The 23,655-nt window shown below is 40.5% G+C and overlaps 1 protein-coding gene across 2 annotated transcripts in view; it reads left to right on the top strand.

The window, feature by feature from the left end:
• Nucleotides 1-870: 870 nt before the first annotated feature.
• The window catches only part of LOC110675390, a 290,765-nt gene continuing 267,980 nt past the window's right edge, over nucleotides 871-23,655 (top strand). The window contains exons 1-2 of one of the 2 annotated variants that reach the window (XM_021840284.1): nucleotides 871-1,030; nucleotides 1,782-2,008. In XM_021840284.1, the coding sequence (XP_021695976.1) occupies nucleotides 1,909-2,008 (100 nt within the window). In that variant the 5' untranslated portion in view covers nucleotides 871-1,030; nucleotides 1,782-1,908. The remainder of the gene's footprint in view (nucleotides 1,031-1,781; nucleotides 2,009-23,655) is intronic. The other variant, XM_021840290.1, reaches the window with a different exon arrangement.

Genomic DNA, 23,655 nt, shown 5'->3' with positions numbered 1-23,655 from the left:
TGCTCCATTTCGGGCACTGGCGTGCTGAGATTAGGGCTAAAAACTCCTTCGTCAGTTTTTTTAAGTTTAATTGGTGTTTTATTTATGTGTATCATTTCTATCATTCATTTCTTATATCAAGGTGTTCTGTGTTAGAAAACACTATCATCCTAATTTGGTAAAACTAAATGAAGCATTTATTAACATTTTGTTAACAACATTTTACATTTCATTTGCCGCAGCAGTTCCGAATTTTTACAGTTGAGATGATTTCACCTGCTTATAAGAAAAAAAAAGAAACGCTTTCAATTTACTTAACCTATCTTAACGCATAATTCGTGGCAATAGAAGATTGTAACGATTTTTGTCTAAAATTATTAATTATTTTATTAGACACTTTTTCCAATGTTTCAACATTGGATAATCTATGAAACTCATTAGTACTATATCAGGAAGTAAGCTTCAGAATCATTTTAAAACTTGTATTCTGGAACCTTTGCAGAGCTTTCTTCCTGGTATTACAACAGGTATTCCGTATTTGTACAGCATAAAACATGGCTGGCCTGGACATTTGTCTTGTCTTTATGAAAAAGTTTTGATTTTTGATTAATAAGTGGATGTAGACATTTGAATATCTGTAACATTTGTCTTGAATGACCTCAATGTGATTTTTGAAAGTTGATTTTTATCAGGAAAATATCCCAACTGAAAACATTTTTCAAACATATCAACCAAGAATGATGAGCTACTATCCCTCCATTCATCTGTTACTGCGCACGCCAGCGCCATCATCAGTCGGTATCTCATCCGAACGAAAGCCACGAAATGGTATCCGTCGGCACCGTACAGCGCCTGCAAGTAGGCAACCATTCTCGCATTCGGTACCAGCTGTTCAGCACCAGTAGTCTGTTGCGACGTGCCGATACAGTCGGACGCGATAGTCCTTCGGACCAAACGTTCGGGTGCGCCTTTCGGAAGTAAGAAGCTTTTAGTTCCACATCATCTACCTTCACAGCCGACGGCGTGGAAAGCTCAGACAGAGTGAAGAAGGGTGGGTGTGTGTGTGAGTCTCGGGGGTGATTTTCCCTTCATATCCACAGTTTTCCACTCATTTGAATCCCGGAAGAGAAACGGAAGTGTCAAGTGATTGCGCGCGGTGGATGGAAATTGATATTGCTGCAGCAGCCCTCAACGACAGAGAGTTCAGGCCGCGGGAGTTATATCCGCTATAGCTGCTGGGTTTGCCTATCTGATGATCTGTCTCTGTTGTGATTCGCGTTTCAGCCAGCCGCCTTTTGGGAAGGGGTGAAAGTTTGAGCGTTCCCTTGGGGCTGAAAACGATTCTCGGATAGGGTTCATGGATAAATGCTAGCTCGGAGGATTATGGTAGCAGTTTTTTTTTCGCGCCACCGCTTCTCGAATGTCGTCACTTGAAGACGACTGAGCTTATCGCACAGAAATTGTATCAATCAGGCTTCCAATTGTTTAGCTCCCGTCGGGAGTTCACCGTTTGAATCCTGCTGAATAGAGAAGGTGTACGCGAAAAACTGAAGACTACGGCACAGTCATATCCGTTGGCATTTCTCGGTGATTTATTTTATGGGGAAAACAATCATCGCACCTCAGGTGCCGTTTGGTGAACAAAGCGAGTCAGATAGCTACGTGCCCGGCCTGGGAGGGGGCAAAAGTGCAAAGAAAAAGTAATTTGCCCCGTAGATAGAGAAAAGGTACTCCCCACAGGGATTCGAATTGATTAATTCGTGTGAAATCTGGGTGGGCGGATTGTGGTTTCCTTTCATTAGGTTGTTCGTTTTGAACTCTATCAGCGCGTAAGCGAGTGAAAAAAGTGGATCAAGCTGTGAACGTGTGACTGAATATCGGATTAGATTGACATATCACTACATATCGTACAATAGCTCCAGCGGCACCATGTTTTGGATTCTGAGAAGAACCGGTGCAGTCAATTTTTTCAACTCCATCAACAATAACTATGCGGTTAAGGGAGGATCTGGTTCCAGCAGCAATGCAGGTAAGCTATTGGCTATATATCAAATATTATTTTACAATTTACAGAAATCATTAACCTTTTGCGTGTGTTCTGGGGTCAATATGACACTTTGAATAGCTGAAACTATTTTGTTAGTGATACGTGCTTTGTTAATTTTATTCATAAGTTGGTGCGTTTCCGTGAGTTTTATGTTTTATCCATTGGATATTTTTATTTTTTTTTTTTTTTGAAAAAAAGCTTTCTAGAATTGTTTTTGAAAATAGTACGTCATTTTGACGCCAAATTCATATCGCGATAACTTCGCAATGTCTGAAAAGTTCTTTGATTCCACAACTATTTTGGAAGATGAATTTAGTTTATTTATAATAAGCATTAAAAGAAAACTGTTTAGTAGGACGGCGTGGCACGAGAGAGGATTGTGAGCTTCTGAAATTTAATACTATTCCCAAGCAATTTGAAAGAGCTGAACAATATCAGTATTTGTTGTTCTGAAGTAATTACTGACTATCATAACACTGCGGAACACGGTTTTGTCTCAAGCACCAAAATACCGCTATTTACTCAATTAAGGATTGCTGAATCCATTGCCATTTTCAGAAATATCATGGCACGTTTAGTTTTTGAGCTATTAGCTGTTGAAAATGCTAAATTTGACTATTTCAGCCAACTTGCATGCAAGTTTACCAGCTTGTATGCTAATTTATTTGCTTAATTTGCATCAGAACTCAAACTTTATGTGTATAACAATACTTATAAACAAAGTTCATAATACTTCTGATGCTCAAAAGTTATTTTTTGTTGGTTTAGAAAAGTATTGTATTTTGCCATATAAGAGAAACGAAAAATTTTGTATGGGGACTGTAATTATGTTGAAAAATTCGATTTAATCTAAATTTAACCGTGCAATTTGAACCAAATTATATCTGAAATGAAAGTTAAAGTATTATTTTGCATACTTGGTGGAGTAGATCCCATTTTTTTTATAAAGCATTGTTTAATTTTTATGTAAACATCAATAAAAACAGTGTTTTATGCAACTTTGGCGACCTGTAGCTAAAAATTGTGACGTGCTGGAACATTCTTGGGAACGGTATCAGATTCAGCAGCCCCAACTCTACACAACAGACACATAATTTGATCCTTGAGACACGCAAAAATGGCATTTTTGTTACGCTGTGTAATCAGCTATTGATTTGTTGGAGATAGGAAATAGAAGATTTAAAATAATAACATTAATTAGTATGAGTACTTGCGTTATTTGGCTTTACATCAATTATCCTGATAAAGCCTCGCCAACAATAATTCACCAATTCACTCAGTTCATGGCAGCTTCTCTCCATCCTCGACTGTGACCCACGCTCTCCAGGTCCTGGTGCACCTGGTCAATCCACCTAGCTCGCTGAGCCCCACGCCTTCTTGTTCCGACCGGATTCGTAGCGAACACCATCTTTACAGGGTTGTTGTCCGGCATTTTTGCAACATGCCCTGGCCAGCGTATCCTTCCAGCTTTAGCTACCTTCACGATACTGGGTTCGCCGTAGAGTTGAGCGAGCTCGTGGTTCATCCTTCGCCCCACATGCCGTTCTCCTGTACGCCGCCGAAGATCGTCCTTAGTACTCGGCGTTCGAAAACCCCAAGAGCTTTGTTACCGCTAACGTTAACAATGCAGTCAACAGACCTGTTGTGCTATCCCTGGTAGATTACTAATTTTTGAATTAATACCACAAACATTTGTGAGACTTCGCATGCAGTAGCTGTTAGGTGAAATAAACCCCAAAATTTACCCATTAGCGGGTTTATTTCCTCTCAAAATTAGTCAATCAACTAACGCTACTCCGGATGCCGCACATCTCTACGGGCGAATTTGTTGAGGGCAACTAAACATCCGAGGCGAAAAAGGAAAGTGGAAGAGGCGAAGGGGCGAAGAGGAGGACTTGCAGAGGAGTGGAATTCCGAAGGAGCCGAAGAGAAGAGTGAGTTGGTCTTGAACTGCGAAATAGAACACACCTAAGGAAAACAAAAAAGTCAAGTAGAAGTTGTCGGTGACATTCGGGGGAAGCTAGAACGCCCAGGAACATCCAGTGAAGGTGGAACCGGAGGATTCAACCATTATTCGACCGGCCAGCCTTCGCAACTAGAGCTGGCTCTGGCAACTGGCTCTCAGCGTAGGCGATAGCGGTCTCCGGTAAATTGTGCCACCACGTGCCTCTTTGGCAGGCCCACGAACATCCTAACCAAAAATTCCGCTGGCCAACCGGTGATATCCAGCCAACTAAGACTGTCGCCTAAAACCATTTTGAGCGGGTCATCGTCCGAATAGCAGAAGTATCCGTCAGCGTAGGCGATTGCCGGCAGAGTCCTCCGGATAATCGCTCCACCACGTGCGCCCACTGCCAGGTTCTAACCGAGGATTACGCAAGGCTTCGGCACGGGTCAAGCGAACCGTCCCCATCCGGCCGAAACCCAGAAACGTACGCCTGCCACGTGGCCCACCCTGTTAGCAGTCCAGCAAGGCCTTCCAGTTCCCGAAGCCAATAGTCACCGAGCCGCCCTACAGCCCAAGGTATGTGGTGTAAGCACCCTCTTCCCTCTGTTCTGCCTACTATGGGCCCCACCTACATCAATCGGCCGCAACGTTACTAACCCCTTTAACCCTAACCCGCTAAGATGAAAATAAAAGTTAAGTAAAATGTATCAGGTTGCTTTTGTTTCAACACTATACACAAATCCTTGGGTTGCATGCACGTCTGTTGACTCTGTACCGTTCCTTTCCACTTCGTATTGTTCCGTGTGTTCCCTAAGCAGGCAGTGCCGACCCTGAGAAGGCCTTCCTATGAGCTAGTCGTTTGTCGCAATTGGCGATCCGCGTAAAGTAAAATAAAAAAATATTCGTAATATAATTACAAATATTTTTTTTACCTGCTTGGAGAGACACACGAAAACTTTTTCGTTGGTTTATCGGGAGAACTACTTAGTGACGTCATCAGGGAGGACTGGGTGGATTTTGGCTAAGGTTTGTTTGAATCTCTTGCTTCTCTTACTGGTCCGAGTCACACCCTGCGATAAATGAAACTCTTTTGAATTGCTCCGTGATTTGTTGGTTAGTATTAGTATTGTAAACATTATTGCTGATTTCTTACTATTTTTCGCTATCATTTGTACTATATATGAATATTGAATTGCTATGAATTGAATTGAACTTTAAGGTTGTATATAAGCTAGGTTTAAGATTTATTGTTGAATTTTTATATTTTTTTTTGAATTGATTTGAACTAGAAATGGCAGAAGGTGGGAAGAATTTAGAAGTCAAAGAGGAGGATCTAAGGATTCTTTTTTACGATATTCGCGTAGACCATTTAAATGAAGATGAGCTCGATTTTGAATTGGAAATCCGAGATATTGTTTTCGGGAAAGAAGAATCCATGTACAGAAAACGACGGGCTTTGAGAGAAAGATTAAAGCAGGAAAAGACGGAGAAGTCAATGGTAGACTATTCGTTAAAAAGGGATCCGAAAAATGAAATCATAGAGTGTGAGAACAAATTACAAACAATTGAAAGTACTATTGGAAGTTCAGGAAGAGATTTACCACCCAGATGTCAGTCTATACTACTACATCTGGGAAATAGGCTGAGACTATTAAAGAAAGTCGTAGAACCCTCAGAGCAGTTACAACTCGACCAATTTCTCGAAAAGGTTTTGGCATATCTGGCCAATTTGTTCTACAGCAAGCGTCAAGATGAAGATTTTCGGTTGGACAATTTGTTCAAAGAGTCGGAAATGACAGCAGCTAGTCAGGTGAACAACTATCAGCCAGGAATTGATGAAGATGTTTTCGGTTCGCTTAAAAGATTGGGATTGTTGGGAGCAGGGAATATTTCATCCGATGATGAAGTTAGAGCAGGTTTGTTAAAGTTAGAACAAGAACTATACAGCTTAAGAAAGTTCAGAGATGTTCATTCAAACCGTCAATCGGAAAACATCATGGATGCAACTAATCTTAGTATTTCTCCTCAAACAACCTATACAGGAACCATTCCGAAACAATCAGGGTCAGAAATTCCGGGATTCGCCAGGCAGGTGCGGTTTACCGAGAGTGATCCACATACAGCCATGACGCAACAAGGTAGTTGGACAACCCCGACGTGCACTAGCACTTGGGGAAGTTCTCAGTGGCCTGGTTCAAGTAGAATATCAAACGTGGGCTTTTCAGAGTTTTCCGGACTAAGTTCTGGAGGCTACCCGGCGATGAATACGTTAACGAACCCAACTTTATCGAACGCGGTGCCGAGAATGGCCTCGTCAATCCGCCTTAGTGCAAGATATGATTTCCCATCGGTCACAGTGGCCAGTTATCCAATATCATCTTGTACATCAGCCACCACCTCCGTCGGACAGATACCATTCTTATCGGACCTTCCCGACGACAATTGGAAAGTAACTCCGTTCGTTTCAAGGGAGCATACTTTCAATCCATACCCTTATGTTACAGCTCACAATCCGGTTGGAGCACGATTTCCTTACTCCGCATTGGATCCTGTGACAGAACGCAGACCAGGGGTTCCGCAATACGCTACCCCAGGGGTCAAAGAAACTTCAAACCAGCCTGTATCGATTAGTACCCTCGGTCAGGCACCTTTCCCTATCCCCTCAATGGTCACCTCTAGAGGAGTGAGTAGTGAACCGTATTCATCTCAGCCTGTTATTGATCCGTTCCAGAAACCGTATGGCCGTAAATCTTTACCGGTCTCTAAGTGGAAGCTGGATAAATATGCTGGGACAGACCAAGGGCTTAAGCTCAATGAGTTTTTGCATTTAGTCTTTCAATTGGCTCTATCTGAAAACGTATCAGAACCTGAATTATTCGACTCCGCCTTTCATCTCTTTACCGGACCAGCCCTTAACTGGTATATGTCCATGAGGTCTGCGAGCCGACTAGCGAATTGGTCTCACTTAGTGACGGAACTTAGAAAGACTTTTGCACACCCCGAACTAGACTCTTTAGTTCGAGCTAAAATATATCAAAGACGACAACAGCGAGGGGAAACTTTCCAAGAATTCTACTATGAAATGGAAAGCATGTTCCGGTCTATGATCAACCCTATGAATGAATGGGAAAGGGTCGACGTTCTACGCAGGAACATGCGGACTGACTATAAAAAGGCTCTGCTTTGGAAGCCAATCGCAAACCTCACTGAACTTTTGGAGGCAGGACATATGATTGATGCCTCTAATTTTTCGCTGTTTGCTAAGGCGTTCGGTCCAGAGAAATCTGCTAATTTCGTTTCGATGGGAAAGGCAGGACATATGATTGATGCCTCCAATTTTTCGCTGTTTGCTAAGGCGTTCGGTCCAGAGAAATCTGCTAATTTCGTTTCGATGGGAAAGCCTAATAGAGAGGACTACAAAAATCCTAATCGGCCTCCTTCGAATCAAAAATCTCAAGAAAAGTTTTATTCTAAAAACAAGGAGATGAAGACTGATAATCCTAAAAAAGAAAATAGCAAAGGTGAACCCAAAGCCCATACTACAACTACCAAACCTGTAGGACAAGAGCCTCCACAAGAAGGTGGATCAAAGCCTTCCAGGACTCTGGAGTACTTGGTTAATGGCTATAGGCCCCCGCGAAGCTATGAATGCTTATATTGTAGGCAGCCCAATCATACATTAGAGCAATGTCGCAACTATAAAGGCTTAATGTGTTTTGTTTGTGGCTTCAAAGGATTTGAGACACAGCATTGTCCATACTGTAAAAAAAAAGGTCTCCAGACGATCGAAAATCGCCGATCGTCGAGTCCTCATCCCCACGCGTAAATACCTACCCTATTGGAATTACCCCTTCTGAATGGTGGGAACCAGTTTCAGAAGAGGCCTATGAAGGTGATTCGATCGAATCGCTTACCATTGCTTTATCCCAACAATACGATAATAGACCCTACGCTTCTGTTAAAATTTATGGCCTATCCTCCAAAGGACTCTTAGATTCGGGTAGCCAACTCACTTTAATTAGTGAAAATACCTACCATAAACTATACGGTGTTAAGATACAGTCTATGACTAGATCTCCCAGGGTTCTGTCAGCAAATGGATCCGAACTTAGGGTAATGGGCCAACTGTACATCCCGTTCAATTTTCGGGGGAAACTCAAAATTATCCCTACTCTGGTCGTCCAACAACTAGCAGTACCTTGTATTTTAGGTATGGACTTTTGGCGCAAATTTCGAATTTGGCCAACCGTACAGAGCTGTGCTTTAGGCATTGCCGAAGACGCTCCAGCTGAGGCTCACTCGAGTAATCTTCTTACCGGCCAAGAGATATGCCATATTGACGCAGTAAAAAACCTCTTTCGAGCAGCAGATCCAGAGGATCTATCGAAGACACCTTTAGCGGAACATCGCATCGAAATTGCTGATGACTGGAAAGGGAAGCCACCGGTACGCCAGTACCCGTACACGCTGTCTCCGAAGGTTCGTCAAAAAGTAATTTCAGAGCTTGAACGAATGTTACGCATTGGCATTATTGAGCGGGCTCACTCCGACTGGTCGTCCAACATAGTTCCAGTCATAAAGCCGTCTGGAAAGGTCCGCCTTTGTCTGGATGCGCGAAAAATTAATGAGCGCACCGTTAGAGACGCCTATCCCCTGCCCCACCCTGGCCGCATACTGGGGCAGTTGCCTCGAGCTCGGTACTTGAGTACTATCGACTTGTCGGAGGCATTCCTTCAAATACCCTTGGAGAAAAATTCACGGCGTTATACGGCCTTCAGCGTACAAGGAAAAGGCATGTTTCAATTCACTAGACTCCCTTTTGGGCTAATGAACAGTCCAGCCTCTCTAGCAAGGCTTATGGATCGAGTTCTAGGGCACGGCGAATTAGAACCGAACGTCTTCGTCTACCTTGACGATATCGTCATAGTGACGGAGACGTTCGAGGAGCATATTCGGTTGCTGCGTGAGGTAGCTCAACGTCTCAAAGAAGCTAACCTTTCTATCAATATAGAAAAATCTAAATTTGGCGTGAAGGAGTTGCCATTCCTAGGATACTTACTTTCGACGGAAGGCCTCAGGGCAAACCCTGAGAAAGTGCGGGCCATAGTAGAGTATGAAAGGCCGACCACTATAACAAAACTTCGACGTTTCCTAGGAATGGCCAACTACTACCGTCGATTTATCGAGGACTTCAGTGGGGTCACTTCACCCCTTTCTGACCTCTTGAAGACTAAGTCTAAAATGTTGATTTGGAACGAAGCCGCAGAAGAAGCCTTCAGTAGAATCAAGGAAAAATTAATTTCCGCGCCGATTCTAGCCCCACCGGATTTCGACCTGGAGTTCACGATTCAGACCGATGCCAGTGATGTGGCGGTGGCCGGGGTTCTTACCCAACTTCAGGATGAGCAAGAGAGAGTTATAGCTTACTTCTCGCATAAGATGACCACTCCCCAGCGGAACTATCATGCCTGTGAGAAGGAAGCTTTAGCTGCTCTTTTGTCCATCGAGGCATTTAGGGGTTACGTAGAAGGATCGCCCTTTACCTTAGTAACTGATTCTGCGGCATTGACTCACATAATGACGGCCAAGTGGAAAACCGCCTCGAGATGTAGTCGTTGGTGTTTAGAATTACAACACCACAACATGACCATCATTCACCGGAAGGGTAAAGAAAACACGATCCCTGACGCACTCTCACGTAGTGTGTCAAAGACCGCTTCAGCTCTGGCCATTGGTACCGAGCATAAAGTTACACGATGTCCAAATACGGATAAGTCTGATCGCTTGGACTCATATACACCCTGGTATGAGCAGCTGATCAATGACGTAATACAAGATCCTGAGAAACATATAGATTATCAAATACGGGAGGGAAAGTTATACAAATACATATCCACCCCCGGTTCGATCCAGGACCAACGGTTTGACTGGAAAGAAATTCCGACACCTCCAGAGCGATTGGTGATTCTACAGGAAAATCACGAAGGGTGTATGCATTTAGGCACTGACAAGACCTTAGCTCGTATACGACAACGTTATTTCTGGCCTCGAATGGTTATGGAAGTCAGGGAACACATTCAGGATTGCGTTGTCTGCAAGGAAACCAAAGCTGCCAATGTGTGCTTAGCCCCACCCCTGGGTGAACAGCGGATTACCAGTCACCCCTGGCAAATCATAGCTTGACTTTATAGGGCCACTACCTAGAAGTAAAAAGCAGAACCAATATATATTGTCGGTAATTGATCTATTTAGTAAATGGATCATGTTGGTACCTTTTCGACGAATAGATAGTGTTGCCCTTTGTACCACTCTAAGGGAGCAGTGGTTCTTTCGGAACTCTGTACCGGAGGTGGTCATCACCGACAATGCGTCATATTTTCTTTCGTGAGAGTTCCGGAATCTCTTGCAGCGGTTCGATGTGAGGCACTGGTTGAATTCAAAATATCATTCCCAGGCCAACCCGGTGGAACGGGCACACCGAACAATCAATGCCGCGATTCGCACATACGTGCGAGAAGATCAGAGGCTTTGGGATTGCAAAATATCCGAAATTGAAACTGTCCTTAACACGTCCTTGCACTCCACAACAGAAATGACCCCGTATTTTAGCACGCACGGATACGAAATGATGGTCAAAGGTTCCGATCACCGGCTCAATGAGTCCGCGACCGTTTTGTCGCCTGAGGAAAGAGCCAAACAACAAACGGAAATATATGGAAAAGTTTGCGATTTGGTCAAGGAAAATCTCACTAAGGCACATAATGAATGTAGAAAACGGTATAACTTAAGGCACCAAAGATTCGGGAAAGAGTTCCAAGAAGGACAATTAATATTTTACCGGAACATGAAACTTTCCAGTGCAATTGAACATTACAACGCCAAATATGGGCCACAGTATTTGCCAGCTCGAGTGGTCAAGAAAAAGGGTTCCTCTTCGTATGAACTCGAGGATCTTGATGGAAAATCTCTCGGAGTTTGGCCCGCCGCGCACCTTAAGTCCGGCTGATTGGTTCCTTTAGCACAAGTAAGTATAGGCTATCCAGGATCAGTAGTAAATCGCACCTCAGGTCGAATACGTTAGAAATTAGATGAATCTGCTTGTTGCATTCCTTTGCTTTCAACGAACGATGAACGCCCACGTAAATAATGTTATGCTTTTTTTTATTCATCTGTCAAATTATTGACTGAAGTTGGCTGCGATGGAAACGGCGAACTGCACGAAAGGAGTGCGTTCACAGTATTTTTCTACTCCCCACCGTAGAATTTCAGGGACGGGTATCGTCCTAAAGAACCCAAAAGGAGTGTGGGGTATAAAACGTACCCAAACAACCAGTTAAACCTTTGGCAAGGAATATTAAATTGCTGAATTGAGAAGCAGCAATCCGAATTCAAGGCAGTAGGTGCCTCGAATCAAAATCCGCCAAGTCGATATGCGCCTTGCGGAGCTTATAGGAGTTACGGTAATACAGAACAGTAAAAAATATGTTAAGTTTTGGAATGCGTGAGAGTGAATGAATGCGTAAGGGCCCACTGAATGAAGATGCAAGATAAGTATGAATGGATATTAGGTAGTATAGGATTAGAAACAGAGATTAAAATCTGCCAAAGAAGAGGCCTAAATTCTTCCCCAAATTTCAAAAGTGAAGTTCAATTCCTTTCCATAAAAAAAAAGAAAAGGAGGTCAATAGCGAAAAATAGTTCATTTACTTAAGAAAAATAAAACGAGAGTTTATATTGAGAAAGCTATTTCAGGAGAGTTCATTGTTCAAAGAAAGTGAAGGCAAACTAGTACGAGCTTTAATTTACCTCAGATCCAAACCGGCCCCATTATCAGGAAAGTCCAAACGGTGCCGTTAATAGGAAGCCTTTTTAGATTACCAATGGAAATAATCACGTACGAAATGTGGAAATAAAATAAAACTTACAATGAAGCTTAATTTGTCTCCCGCTGAGGGATAATTGTTACCGCTAACGTTAACAATGCAGTCAACAGACCTGTTGTGCTATCCCTGGTAGATTACTAATTTTTGAATTAATACCACAAACATTTGTGAGACTTCGCATGCAGTAGCTGTTAGGTGAAATAAACCCCAAAATTTACCTATTAGCGGGTTTATTTCATCTCAAAATTTGTCAATCAACTAACGCTACTCCGGATGCCGCACATCTCTACGGGCGAATTTGTTGAGGGCAACTCAACATCCGAGGCGAAAAAGGAAAGTGGAAGAGGCGAAGGGGCGAAGAGGAGGACTTGCAGAGGAGTGGAATTCCGAAGGAGCCGAAGAGAAGAGTGAGTTGGTCTTGAACTGCGAAATAGAACACACCTAAGGAAAACAAAAAAGTCAAGTAGAAGTTGTCGGTGACATTCGGGGGAAGCTAGAACGCCCAGGAACATCCAGTGAAGGTGGAACCGGAGGATTCAACCATTATTCGACCGGCCAGCCTTCGCAACTAGAGCTGGCTCTGGCAACTGGCTCTCAGCGTAGGCGATAGCGGTCTCCGGTAAATTGTGCCACCACGTGCCTCTTTGGCAGGCCCACGAACATCCTAACCAAAAATTCCGCTGGCCAACCGGGGATATCCAGCCAACTAAGACTGTCGCCTAAAACCATTTTGAGCGGGTCATCGTCCGAATAGCAGAAGTATCCGTCAGCGTAGGCGATTGCCGGCAGAGTCCTCCGGATAATCGCTCCACCACGTGCGCCCACTGCCAGGTTCTAACCGAGGATTACGCAAGGCTTCGGCACGGGTCAAGCGAACCGTCCCCATCCGGCCGAAACCCAGAAACGTACGCCTGCCACGTGGCCCACCCTGTTAGCAGTCCAGCAAGGCCTTCCAGTTCCCGAAGCCAATAGTCACCGAGCCGCCCTACAGCCCAAGGTATGTGGTGTAAGCACCCTCTTCCCTCTGTTCTGCCTACTATGGGCCCCACCTACATCAATCGGCCGCAACGTTACTAACCCCTTTAACCCTAACCCGCTAAGATGAAAATAAAAGTTAAGTAAAATGTATCAGGTTGCTTTTGTTTCAACACTATACACAAATCCTTGGGTTGCATGCACGTCTGTTGACTCTGTACCGTTCCTTTCCACTTCGTATTGTTCCGTGTGTTCCCTAAGCAGGCAGTGCCGACCCTGAGAAGGCCTTCCTATGAGCTAGTCGTTTGTCGCAGCTTGCAAGTCCTCCTCGAGCATAGTCCACGCCTCATGCCCATAGAGGACTACCGGTCTTATGAGCGTTTTGTACATCGTACATTTGGTGCGGGGGTGAACCTTTGTTGTCCGCAGTTTCTTTTGGAGCCCATAGTAGGCACGACTTCCGCTGATGATGCGCCTTCGTATTTCCCGACTAACATTGTTGTCAGCCGTCAACAAGGATCCGAGATAGACGAACTCGTCCACCACCTCGAAGGTATCTCCGTCTATCGTAACACTGCTTCCTAGGCGGGCCCTGTCGCGCTCAGTTCCGCCAACCAGCATCTACTTTGTTTTCGACGCATCCACCATTAGCCCGACTCTTGTTGCTTCGCGTTTCAGGCGGGTGAACAAATCTGCCACCGTTTCAAATTTTCTCCCAATAATATCCATGTCGTCCGCGAAGCAAACAAATTGTCCGGATCTCGTGAAAATCGTGCCTCGACTGTTAAGTCCGGCTCTCCGCATAACACCTGTAGTATACCAAGTAGAGTAATAAATACTGTTTAGCATCAATAAATACCGATTAGTTTTAGCAAGCACTAATTACCTCGTTTAGGTCAGAAATTTCCAAGCCATCAGCAACAAACCATTTTTTGCAAACTACCAAAAACCCCGACCGCCATAAACCGCTTGTTTATGACAGCCTCAAGAAAAAAAACCCAAACCATCCATCCAATGCCAAGAGCTACCCGCTCTTGAGCACCGTTATTTATAAACACAAACAATACACAATAAACAGTTACCTGAACAAATGTAATCTAGTATTTAAGACCTTAGGTAAATAAACGAAGACACAGTCTAGTGACCTGAACCCTTGGAGTGTGGACACGCTGTCCAACGTATTTAAAAACGAGTATCACAATCCTCGACAATCAGAAAAATCAATTGTGTACCAAACACCTTCAAGCGCAATATATATAATTATAGTGATACATTTTCGCATCGATATATTAAGTTGTACTTTAGATTTACTTCTTCAAATGGTGAGGGTGATTAAAACACCGTCCTGTGTGGCCTTGAATGTATTATAATGCCTAACTCATATCTTTAAAATTAGTGTTTTCAATGAGTACACCTCAAAATTGGCGTAACTCCAAATTTCGTCTATTTTCTAATTCAAAACTCCACAAAAAAGATTACAAATAACTAAACAGATCAAATGATAACCAAATTTTTCTTCTGATAACCACGGCTAATAAAAACCCTTTGTGTGTACTTATACATTCAAAAGAGCGTAACTTCAAAACGTGTCCTATGATTTTTTTTTTAAATTTCCCAGATATGCAACTTAGCTATAGAAAGCGAGATTTTTTCTGATAATAACGGTCAGGGGAGCACCGTGGAGAAGCTGACCATTCGGCTATACTTCATAATTGAAAAACGAAAGAAATAAGCGAGACAACTTATTGCTCTTAAAGATTGTCCCGACATCACACTGTCCGACCACATTGATGATGACTGTGTTTTGTGTCATGTCAATGATTTAGGGTAACTCGATGTAATACGTCCTAACCGGCCAATATGGTAGGCTTCGTAGCCGTGCGGTTTGCGGCGTCAGTCGTTTAGGCGTATTATGCTACGGAGTATGGGTTCGATTCCCGCCCCAGTCGGAAATAACTTTTTGTCAAACAAAAAATTCTTCACTGGTCCACTGGTCGTTTCATGTGTCCGTTGTCTAATGTTAGTTATGTTCAATCTGTGCAGCCTTTGGCTCAAGACGGTGTAAAATGTCTTTTAAAACAATGTCTTTTAAAATACGCCCCTCTTCATTTTCACGGGATCACTACGGCTTATCAGGTGGCCAATAATCAAAAAAATGATGTGCCCCAAATTTCAATTCTTGTTCGCCATTTCATTGTAAACATGTCTGCTAAGAAATCCCCAAAATATTAGGGCATTATTTGCATTGCACACTCAGATATGAGGTACCAAAGTTGAGCCTATGGAGAATATTAACAAAAACTATGGTTTACTCAAATGAATATAACTTTTTTTTCTTTAATACTTACGTTAAATGTTTTTATACCATTTGAAAGCTTACAAAAAAGGCTTCCTAGAAACAATTAAAAATATAGAAAAACATCAAAATAGTGGCTTTTATGATGTTTTTTTTTTTTTAAAGCGGTACTTTGTTGTCCCAAGTTATCCCAGGCTTAAATTCAGTTCCAAGGGTACTTTGAGATGTAAACTACAGGATCGTGAAGAATTTGCTGCACAAATTTGCACTTTTTTAATTTAAGGCTTTTTGAATTTTTCCAACATTCATAACCATTTTCTATTGAAAACAGTTAAAAACTAATTCAGAAAATAACTGAATTTCGCTAAATAATTCAAATCATCTTTTCTATGTAAGTTTTAATATTTATAATGGTTTGCACAACGTTAATCGCATAAATGGCTTATACGCATTATTAGTAACAAAGTTTAATATTTCGTTTTAGACCCTATTCAAAAGTTAGTCTCGAAAACTTGTTTTTGAAAATAAAACATCAAATTTGTATCATAAAACTCATAAATACGACATGAGATGGAAAAAATATTTTTGGCCCCCAGTCTGTATGGAAACCGCCCATAGTGGGGATTGAGGCTTCTTTTACACGTAAATATAATTACATATCTTAAATATTTGCGAAAAAATGATGTTGCGCATATATGTTCTTTGAAAGGTATGAACAATGAAAAGAAATTCTAAAAAGATCGAAAATCAGGTTTTTGGTTTAAAATTTTCGTTCTGATAAGCAAGCCCCAGGGTGCATATAGCTCATTTTTTACTATTTTACTTATTACAAAAACTTTTACCGGGATACGAATGCTAAACGACCCTTTTACGCTTAAGCAGGGGGGCCTTTCTTAACCGAGTGGTTAGAGTCCGCGGTTACAAAGCAAAGCCATGCTGAAGGTGTTTGGGTTCGATTCCCGGTCGGTCCAGGATCTTTTCGTAATGGAAATTTCCTTGACTTCCCTGGGTATAGAGTATAATCTTACCTGCCAAACGATATACGAATGCAAAAATGGCAACTTTGGCAAAGAAAGCTCTCAGTTAATAACTGTGGAAGTGCTCATAAGAACACTAAGTTGAGAGGCAGGCTCTTTCCCAGTGAGGACGTTAATGCCAAGAAGACAGAAGACAGGTAATTAAATTCTCTTTGGAAACATTTCTACATCGCTACGGTTCTTTTTTATATGAGAGAGGCATACTGCCCGGGTTGTTTTGAAACGTAAACATTTGGACCGTTCACAAAAAACATTTTGTACACTTTTATGAACAACCTCGAAAGGGAAAGCTGCGTGCAGAGCATGACCAACTAAATAAGCAACATCTTGACATAAAACACTTTAGAAGTGATGCATTTGCTACTGCGAGAGTGCAGTTTTTCCTTAAAGGGAGCGTATTACACCTTTTCACCTTAACTATGATCTTATGGACCGTTTTGCCTCAAATTCTGAACATGACTTATCACGCTTTTTCTAAACCAGTAGATTATATAGATCGAATGTACCTCAGATTTTTTCCCACTAGATATCAGTATTTGATCTATAATTTCATAATTGGAAGGTTTCAAAATATTCTTTTCCCATACGTTTTTTTTATGGGCTGAAATGTGTAGGAAAACGTGATTTTCATAGGCTTAATATGGAAAAATAGCTTAAAAGTGAAAAAAAAAAAAATCAAAATTTCACCGATGGAATATTTAAAAAAAATTTCGATTATGAAATTATATATTATTGAACTCTAGCGGAAAAAAATTGAATTCCATAATCTGCTGGTTTAGACTAGCGTGCATATGTTGCTGAGCTAGCAGCTATACATTACGCCTTAGAGTACATCAGTTCTCTCCCTCCCAAGCACTTCTTCATTTTTTCCGACAGTCTAAGCTCTCTGGAGGTTGTTTGGCCAATGAAGCCGATGAAGCACTCAGTGTACTTCCTGAATGGAATACGCCAAGCATTGAGTGCTTTGTCAAATCGCTCTTACACTATTACCCTAGCTTGGCTCCCTTCCCATTGCTCCATTCCGGGCAATGAGAAAGCGGACTCTCTGGCTAATGTAGGCGTTTTTGAAGCGTATCAATATCCGTGTTTGATTGTCGTTCGTTCCCTGTCTTTCGTTTTCCTTTTCAAATTGTCCTCTTCTCGTCGTGTCTCTCACAAACCGTTTCTGTTCAGTTTCATTACAGATCTGGACATCTTGTCCAGCTTCATCAGCTTTGTAGTCTAAGTAGCTTAAGAAATTCCGAAAAATCCTTTCCTTTCCTGTTACAAATGTATTCTCTACCCTTAAAATTTCCCCAACCTAACATAGTTTAAAAAAAAGTACAGAATGTAAATAATGTAAAAAAGAAAAGATTTCGGCTCTGTTGTTCCCTACGGCAACTGAGCCTGCCAAATAAACGATATAAGTAAAAAAAACATACTAGCCGGTGGGCATTTCTCCGTCCTCCCATACTTCAAAATTTGGCCATCTGGACAAATGAACACAATAAATTTGTCACTACTTGATGGCCCTTAATCTGCTAAACAACTTTGCAGAAGACACAAACGTGCTCATCAGGGTCATAAGATATCCGTTGAATGGATGATATGGTCAATATGAGCACAACAAGAACAATCTCGAAACCATTTGAATCACGTTTCCAAATTCTATAGAAGAATTTTACGGAAAGTTTTCAACAAAATCCGTCAAAAAACAAAAACTTATACACATTTTGATGAGTTTTTGACAAATTAAAAGTATGATGAAGGTGTAAGGGATCCTCGTATACATACAATGCACGAATGTTAAAACGAAACTTTGGTAATGCCTGCTTCCACTTAGGGACGTTCCGATACTGCGAAGTATCGATATTTGATTCGATACGATTATCGAAACAAAGTATCGATACCACCGATATATTGATTCAAAATATCGATATATCGGAATATCGTATGATATATTTCAATGGAACAAAATTCCTATATCACTTAGTGACGTGCCGTTTAGTTTCCTTAAATTCGACAAAAAAAACTTTGAATACTCTAGATTATTGCTGTTCTTATCGGCATTTAAATAAATATATTCTGCTAACATACATTCTAGTATAATTCGAACGGAAACTGCTTTGGGTTTTCTCCAAATCAAATTTATTTATTGTATTTAAACAAAAATAAATTTAAATATTTAGAGAAAACCCTACAATAGGGCGATATTCAAAACTGAAAAGGCAATGGATGGCTCTTTTTCAATGGTAGTAAAAACGAAATCCTAAAGCAAAGAAAGCACCACGGAAGATGTACTATACAGAAAAAGTTATGTATTCACTTTACACTTGATTTCTAATCACTACTTTTTTGATTCAGTTTCCTAATTGCAAGCAATTTACGATTTTAATTATTTTCCATACGTTTTGACAGTTCTCCGACTACCATTCTTCCATGAGCTTGTGTTGAAAGTTTGAGAAATTTGAGAATCCAGCGTAGCGCGATCATTGAGTGGAATACAAACATCAATGTCGCCGCTCGGCGGCCGGTAAGAGAAACTGAATGTTCGAAAGGTTGTTGTCTGTAATTTTTGCCGCTGGCGCCAACTGTTAGCGTTTGAGAACAAAATAAACAGTCGTTACCCTATTGTTTTTAACTTAGAGCATGTAGCAGGCCGTCCCTTATTTTTCGAAGTGACTAGTGGCTCTCCGTACTCGTGTTGCGTGCACTAGAGCAGCAGCAAGTTTCATCCACACCTGAAACTTTCCGGGCCGTTGAGGGACCATTTAGCGTCGACGTACGTTGAAGTCCGCATTTTTACTTGATTTTTTTTTACCAAAACGATCACTTTACAATGACGAACTTTTAATATTTCACATTTTTGAAAAATAAGGGACGGCCTAATTAGAGGTTTCTGCAGCTTCGTCCACATTTTCAGAGAATTTCAGGTCGTTAAAAAACCGTAACGCAACACACGCGTTAGGTTTTTGTTGCTGATTGCTCGGAATCATGATTCGAATGCCAAAAATGCTGAGTCGCGCATCCGTTTATGATCGACAAAATAAAAAAAGTTAAAAATAGCACACATTGAGATTCTAGCCAAGAACCTTCCGATTGAAAGCCACATACTCTACCACTCAACCGCTTCATCATCTTGAATTAGGAGTGATCAATATGAATGAGATGAAGCAAAGTGCGTCGCTTAGTGTTTTCACACTGGATCTTACGCTTATGAGGAACCATGATTTGTGATCCTGATATTATGACCTAATAAATTTATAAATTTCATGATTTGTAAATCATGGTGTGGGGATCAGATTTTTATCCGTGTATCCGGTCAATTATCATTTCCTATCCCTCAGCTTTTGCAAATACATGGCCAAGACAATTTCTAACTGCTGAAGAATGCATTATTTTTTTTTCTAAGATACAAATTTGTCTCAAATATTTATCTATGGTAACTGACGAAAAGGAAGCAATCCTCATACAGCGGTCTAGGGCTGTACCACCTACAAATGCTTAATGCTTATGCTAGTGCTAATGCTAAAACCCTAAAATTATCTCCTTTATATAAGTTTACGATATATCGGAAGTAAATATCGATATCACCGATATATTGAATAGAAAATATCGATACCAAAATATCGAATATCGAAAGCAAAATATCGATATTCCGATATATCGGAAGTATCGGAACGTCCCTACTTCCACTTAACAATTGAAGAAATGCCCGTAGCAAATAATGCTAAGAAATATTTTTTGCTCCAGTGAAAATGAAACGACACTAAGAAAAAAAAATAGTGCGGATCAATCAAATATCGAAGTGAAATATGAATTCAACCGATTGGCCTATTCCTACTTGTATACAACTCTACCACTACAGAACTGCGTACAACCTAGCAAAAAGCCTTTGTTTCCCTACCAACCAAGCTCATTCCTCAGTGCAAACAGTTGGCCCTTCCAGGAATCTTGACTTGAAGCCACTCTCACGTTCCTTGGTTTAACATTAGACACACCTCATACAAAAACGATTTCACACGGCTTTTATGTTCCGGAAACCAAGCTTTCGTTACAAACCGCCCTCCCGACCATAACAATAGCTATTCACCGCATAGACTCTAGTAGAGGTAGTCGTCGTCGCCGTCGTCATAGTCATCTGTTAAACACTCCACACGTGCGTGGGGGTTCATATTGTTCCCCAAGTAGCTTGTACCCGGAAGAGTGCTCCCACTTACACAACACGGCATCATGGAACAGAAGTCAAAATTTTGCGACGAAATGCCAAAAAACAGTTTTAATAAAATAATTTATCCGTATAAATAAAATTAACCTTCTCATACCCAACCCCGCCTTTAGACGGGGTACACTAAGGAATTTTGTGTATTTTTTCGTACACACTAAGAAAAAATCATGCAATTTTACGTCTTTTGGATGCACATAAAAGAAGCGAGCCAAATGACGTGAATTTGTATCACATTTCAAATACGATGGTGTCTGATTCGGGAAATGTCAATCATAGCGTCATAGTCTTTATGTCTTTCATCATGTAAAATTACGTTTTTCTTCCAATACATCTTTCAGGACCTATTTTTACGTCATGTCATCACTTACATCATGTGTCATTCAGTCATAATGTGAATTACGTTTGGAATGATTTTCATTATTTTTAAGAGTGTAGCTCAATAAACAAAATTATTTTAGTTTTGGCTTAAACCTTGACTTATAACACGCATATAAGAAATGTTTTTTTATGACTTTTCAAACTTTATTGTTTTTTTGAACATTGTTTGAAAAATTGTATTCTTATATAACCTACAAATGCCTGGAGTTCATTTAACGTGTATTATAAAAAATCGCACTTTTTATATTTTTCTACAATCAATCTATCACAGAAGAAGAGCTTGGTGGTATTAACATAATTTCAAACCTGTTTTCCGTTTATTACACGGAAAATAATAATATTTCCAGAAAAATATTAAAAATTTAATGCATTCAAAAGTACCGTAAAAACTTTAATTTTTATTGTTGCCGAAAATCAGTAACTAGAAGAGGCATTAAGAAAATATGAAAAAGAATACGGATGTTTCGAAAATAGAAATTATAAAAATCAAAAACAAAAATTCATAGATTTGCGAATAAAAATAAATCATTACCCAAAACGTGTTTAGAATGATTGTAGATAACTAAAAATGATGTTCAGATCGAAAATAAAAACTTGGGTATTAGAGGGTTAAATGCTATTTGCGTGTCACGATTTCGTTTGAGAACGAAATTTGCATTGAACAATTCTTTCACTATTGTTTTCTTCAATTGCTCCGACGTGTTTGTTTATTATAATATTGAAAGAATTCACAGTAAAATTGTTTTTCTAAAATTTATAATATCAATGTATTTTATAATTTAATTCAAAATGTATTTAAACCACTTCAAATAAGGCTTTTCCACGTATATCTGAGATTGTATTACTTTACTGCATTATTATTAAGGCTAATTTCGTCTCAATATCTGGCCCATAGTGCATGGTTGTAAAGTTCCAAACACTGCCAGGTGTTGTTGCCGGAAAAATGAAAGAGATAAGCGAGTTTTAGATCTCGCAATCTCGGTGTTGTTTGTTCATGGACTCAACATGGGGCTTTTTAGGGTTGGGGGAGAGGGTGTATTGAATTTCGGTTGCCTGGTTGGTTGTCGGTATTTGTTGCTTGTGGTGTGTCGTTCCTTACACTGTAAACCTGGCATTACCCTTTAAGGTGTAAAAAGTACCCACTATTTTCTGATATATGAAGCTGTCAAAATAAAGGGTAGTTCAAAATTTTGCATAGTGGGTAAATTTTGCCCATTTGTAAGTTCCAGTGGTTTACCCTTTAATGAGTGAAAAAGTTCTTAAAATATTTTGGCGGATGCTGTTCTTCAGTCCGTTATACTTAATTGTAACTGGAGTCGCATCTGGGTCGCTGATAATGGAGGAGTGTCTAGATTTGCAGGTTAGTCCAAAATCGAAAAACATTATTCATTTCATTTCAAGAAACGCTGTTGTTTTTACAGAATGGGTTGGAGAACCAAAAACTTCGTTGCTGTTCGTTCAGTTAGGAGCATGATACCAGAGAGGAAACTGCGGCCAAATGCCCGAGAGACGGTCGTGGCACGCAGCATCCCCCCACGCAGCAGAATTTTTACAATACTTTTATATATATCTTAATGCTAATATTAAACAAATGCAATATATATATATACGACGAGCCATTATGACAAGGCTCAAATGGTGCGTGAGTGCGCCGATCAATCGAAATAATTGGAAATCAGGCATTGAAAGGTTTCCTATGAATAGCATCCTTCTCAGACACAGCCGCCCATTGTTGTTCGAAATAGATATGCAAAATCGGCGAGAGGATCCCTTTCATCTGGAAATATTTCGGAACATTACTCTAGAATGTAAGGCGAATGGGAAGGTTTTCATTCGTTTTATTGGGGTAGAAGAATAATGCTTTCCTCAACCCAGGATTTGGGACAAGGGAAAATGTAATTTGAATATAAAACTCTTGTGATGACCACCACCTACGTATCGCAATTTCATGCATTTATATTCGGACTATTCTATGACGGTTCCATGGAGCACAAACAATTTTGAAAATTCTAACTCCCATATCATATTTTTAGCAGTTTGTGAAGATTTAATGATGAAAAAAAGTTTTACATGAAAAAAACGAAACAAAATAATATTTAATTTAAGGGACCCTCAAGTTTGATGGGAAAACAATTCCTAAAAATTTTCAGTAACTCCCAAAATTTTTATTTTGGTACCTCAGAAGGTACTTTGAATGTTTGGTCCGACTAAACGAGCTCAAGCCCTAGTAGAGTTGGAGGAATGGCTAAAATGAAAAAGCAGTTTGTGGGTTATATTCGACACAGCTGATTTATTTAAAAAAATAAAACGGCTGTATTCTTTTTTTATTTAAATTTGCTGACTGCCATTAGAGAATCATAATATTTTTTTTTTCGAACATATAAACGTTATTATATATATTTTTACATACATAGAGCATTAAAAAAATTTAATATAATGAAAGGGACGGACCTGGTGTAGTGGTTAGTACACACCCCTCTAACGCCGAGGACTTGGGATCAAATCCCATCCTTGAGATAGTTAAACACTTATGGCGTAAACGTTATAGTGACGACTTCTTTCGGAAGGAAGTAAATCCGTTTGTCCCGAGATGAACTAGCCCAGGGTTGAAAATCTCATTATTAAAGATAGAAGAAAAATAATAATTTAATGAATATAAATAATAAGAATTCATGTGCCATAGGGTTTCAATCAACTTCGTCGCAGCGCTAGTTACCGTCGTATCAAACTTAGAATGTTCCTCTCTGGATTACGACGATTTCGTGACAGTATAGCCACATTTTTTCCAAGAACTTCATCGAAATATTGTTTTTAATGTGTGTTTTGAGTTGGTTGCAGAGAGCAAACAACTCCCAAGCATAAAACTCCAAATGGGCCAGTTTTGTTTCCCAACATGACGTCTCTA

This window comes from Aedes aegypti, chromosome 1 (genome assembly GCF_002204515.2).
Source record: "Aedes aegypti strain LVP_AGWG chromosome 1, AaegL5.0 Primary Assembly, whole genome shotgun sequence".
NCBI classification, from domain to species: Eukaryota; Metazoa; Arthropoda; class Insecta; order Diptera; family Culicidae; genus Aedes; species Aedes aegypti.
Note: the sequence above shows the minus strand (reverse complement) of the source record. Positions and strands in the feature narration are given on the sequence as shown.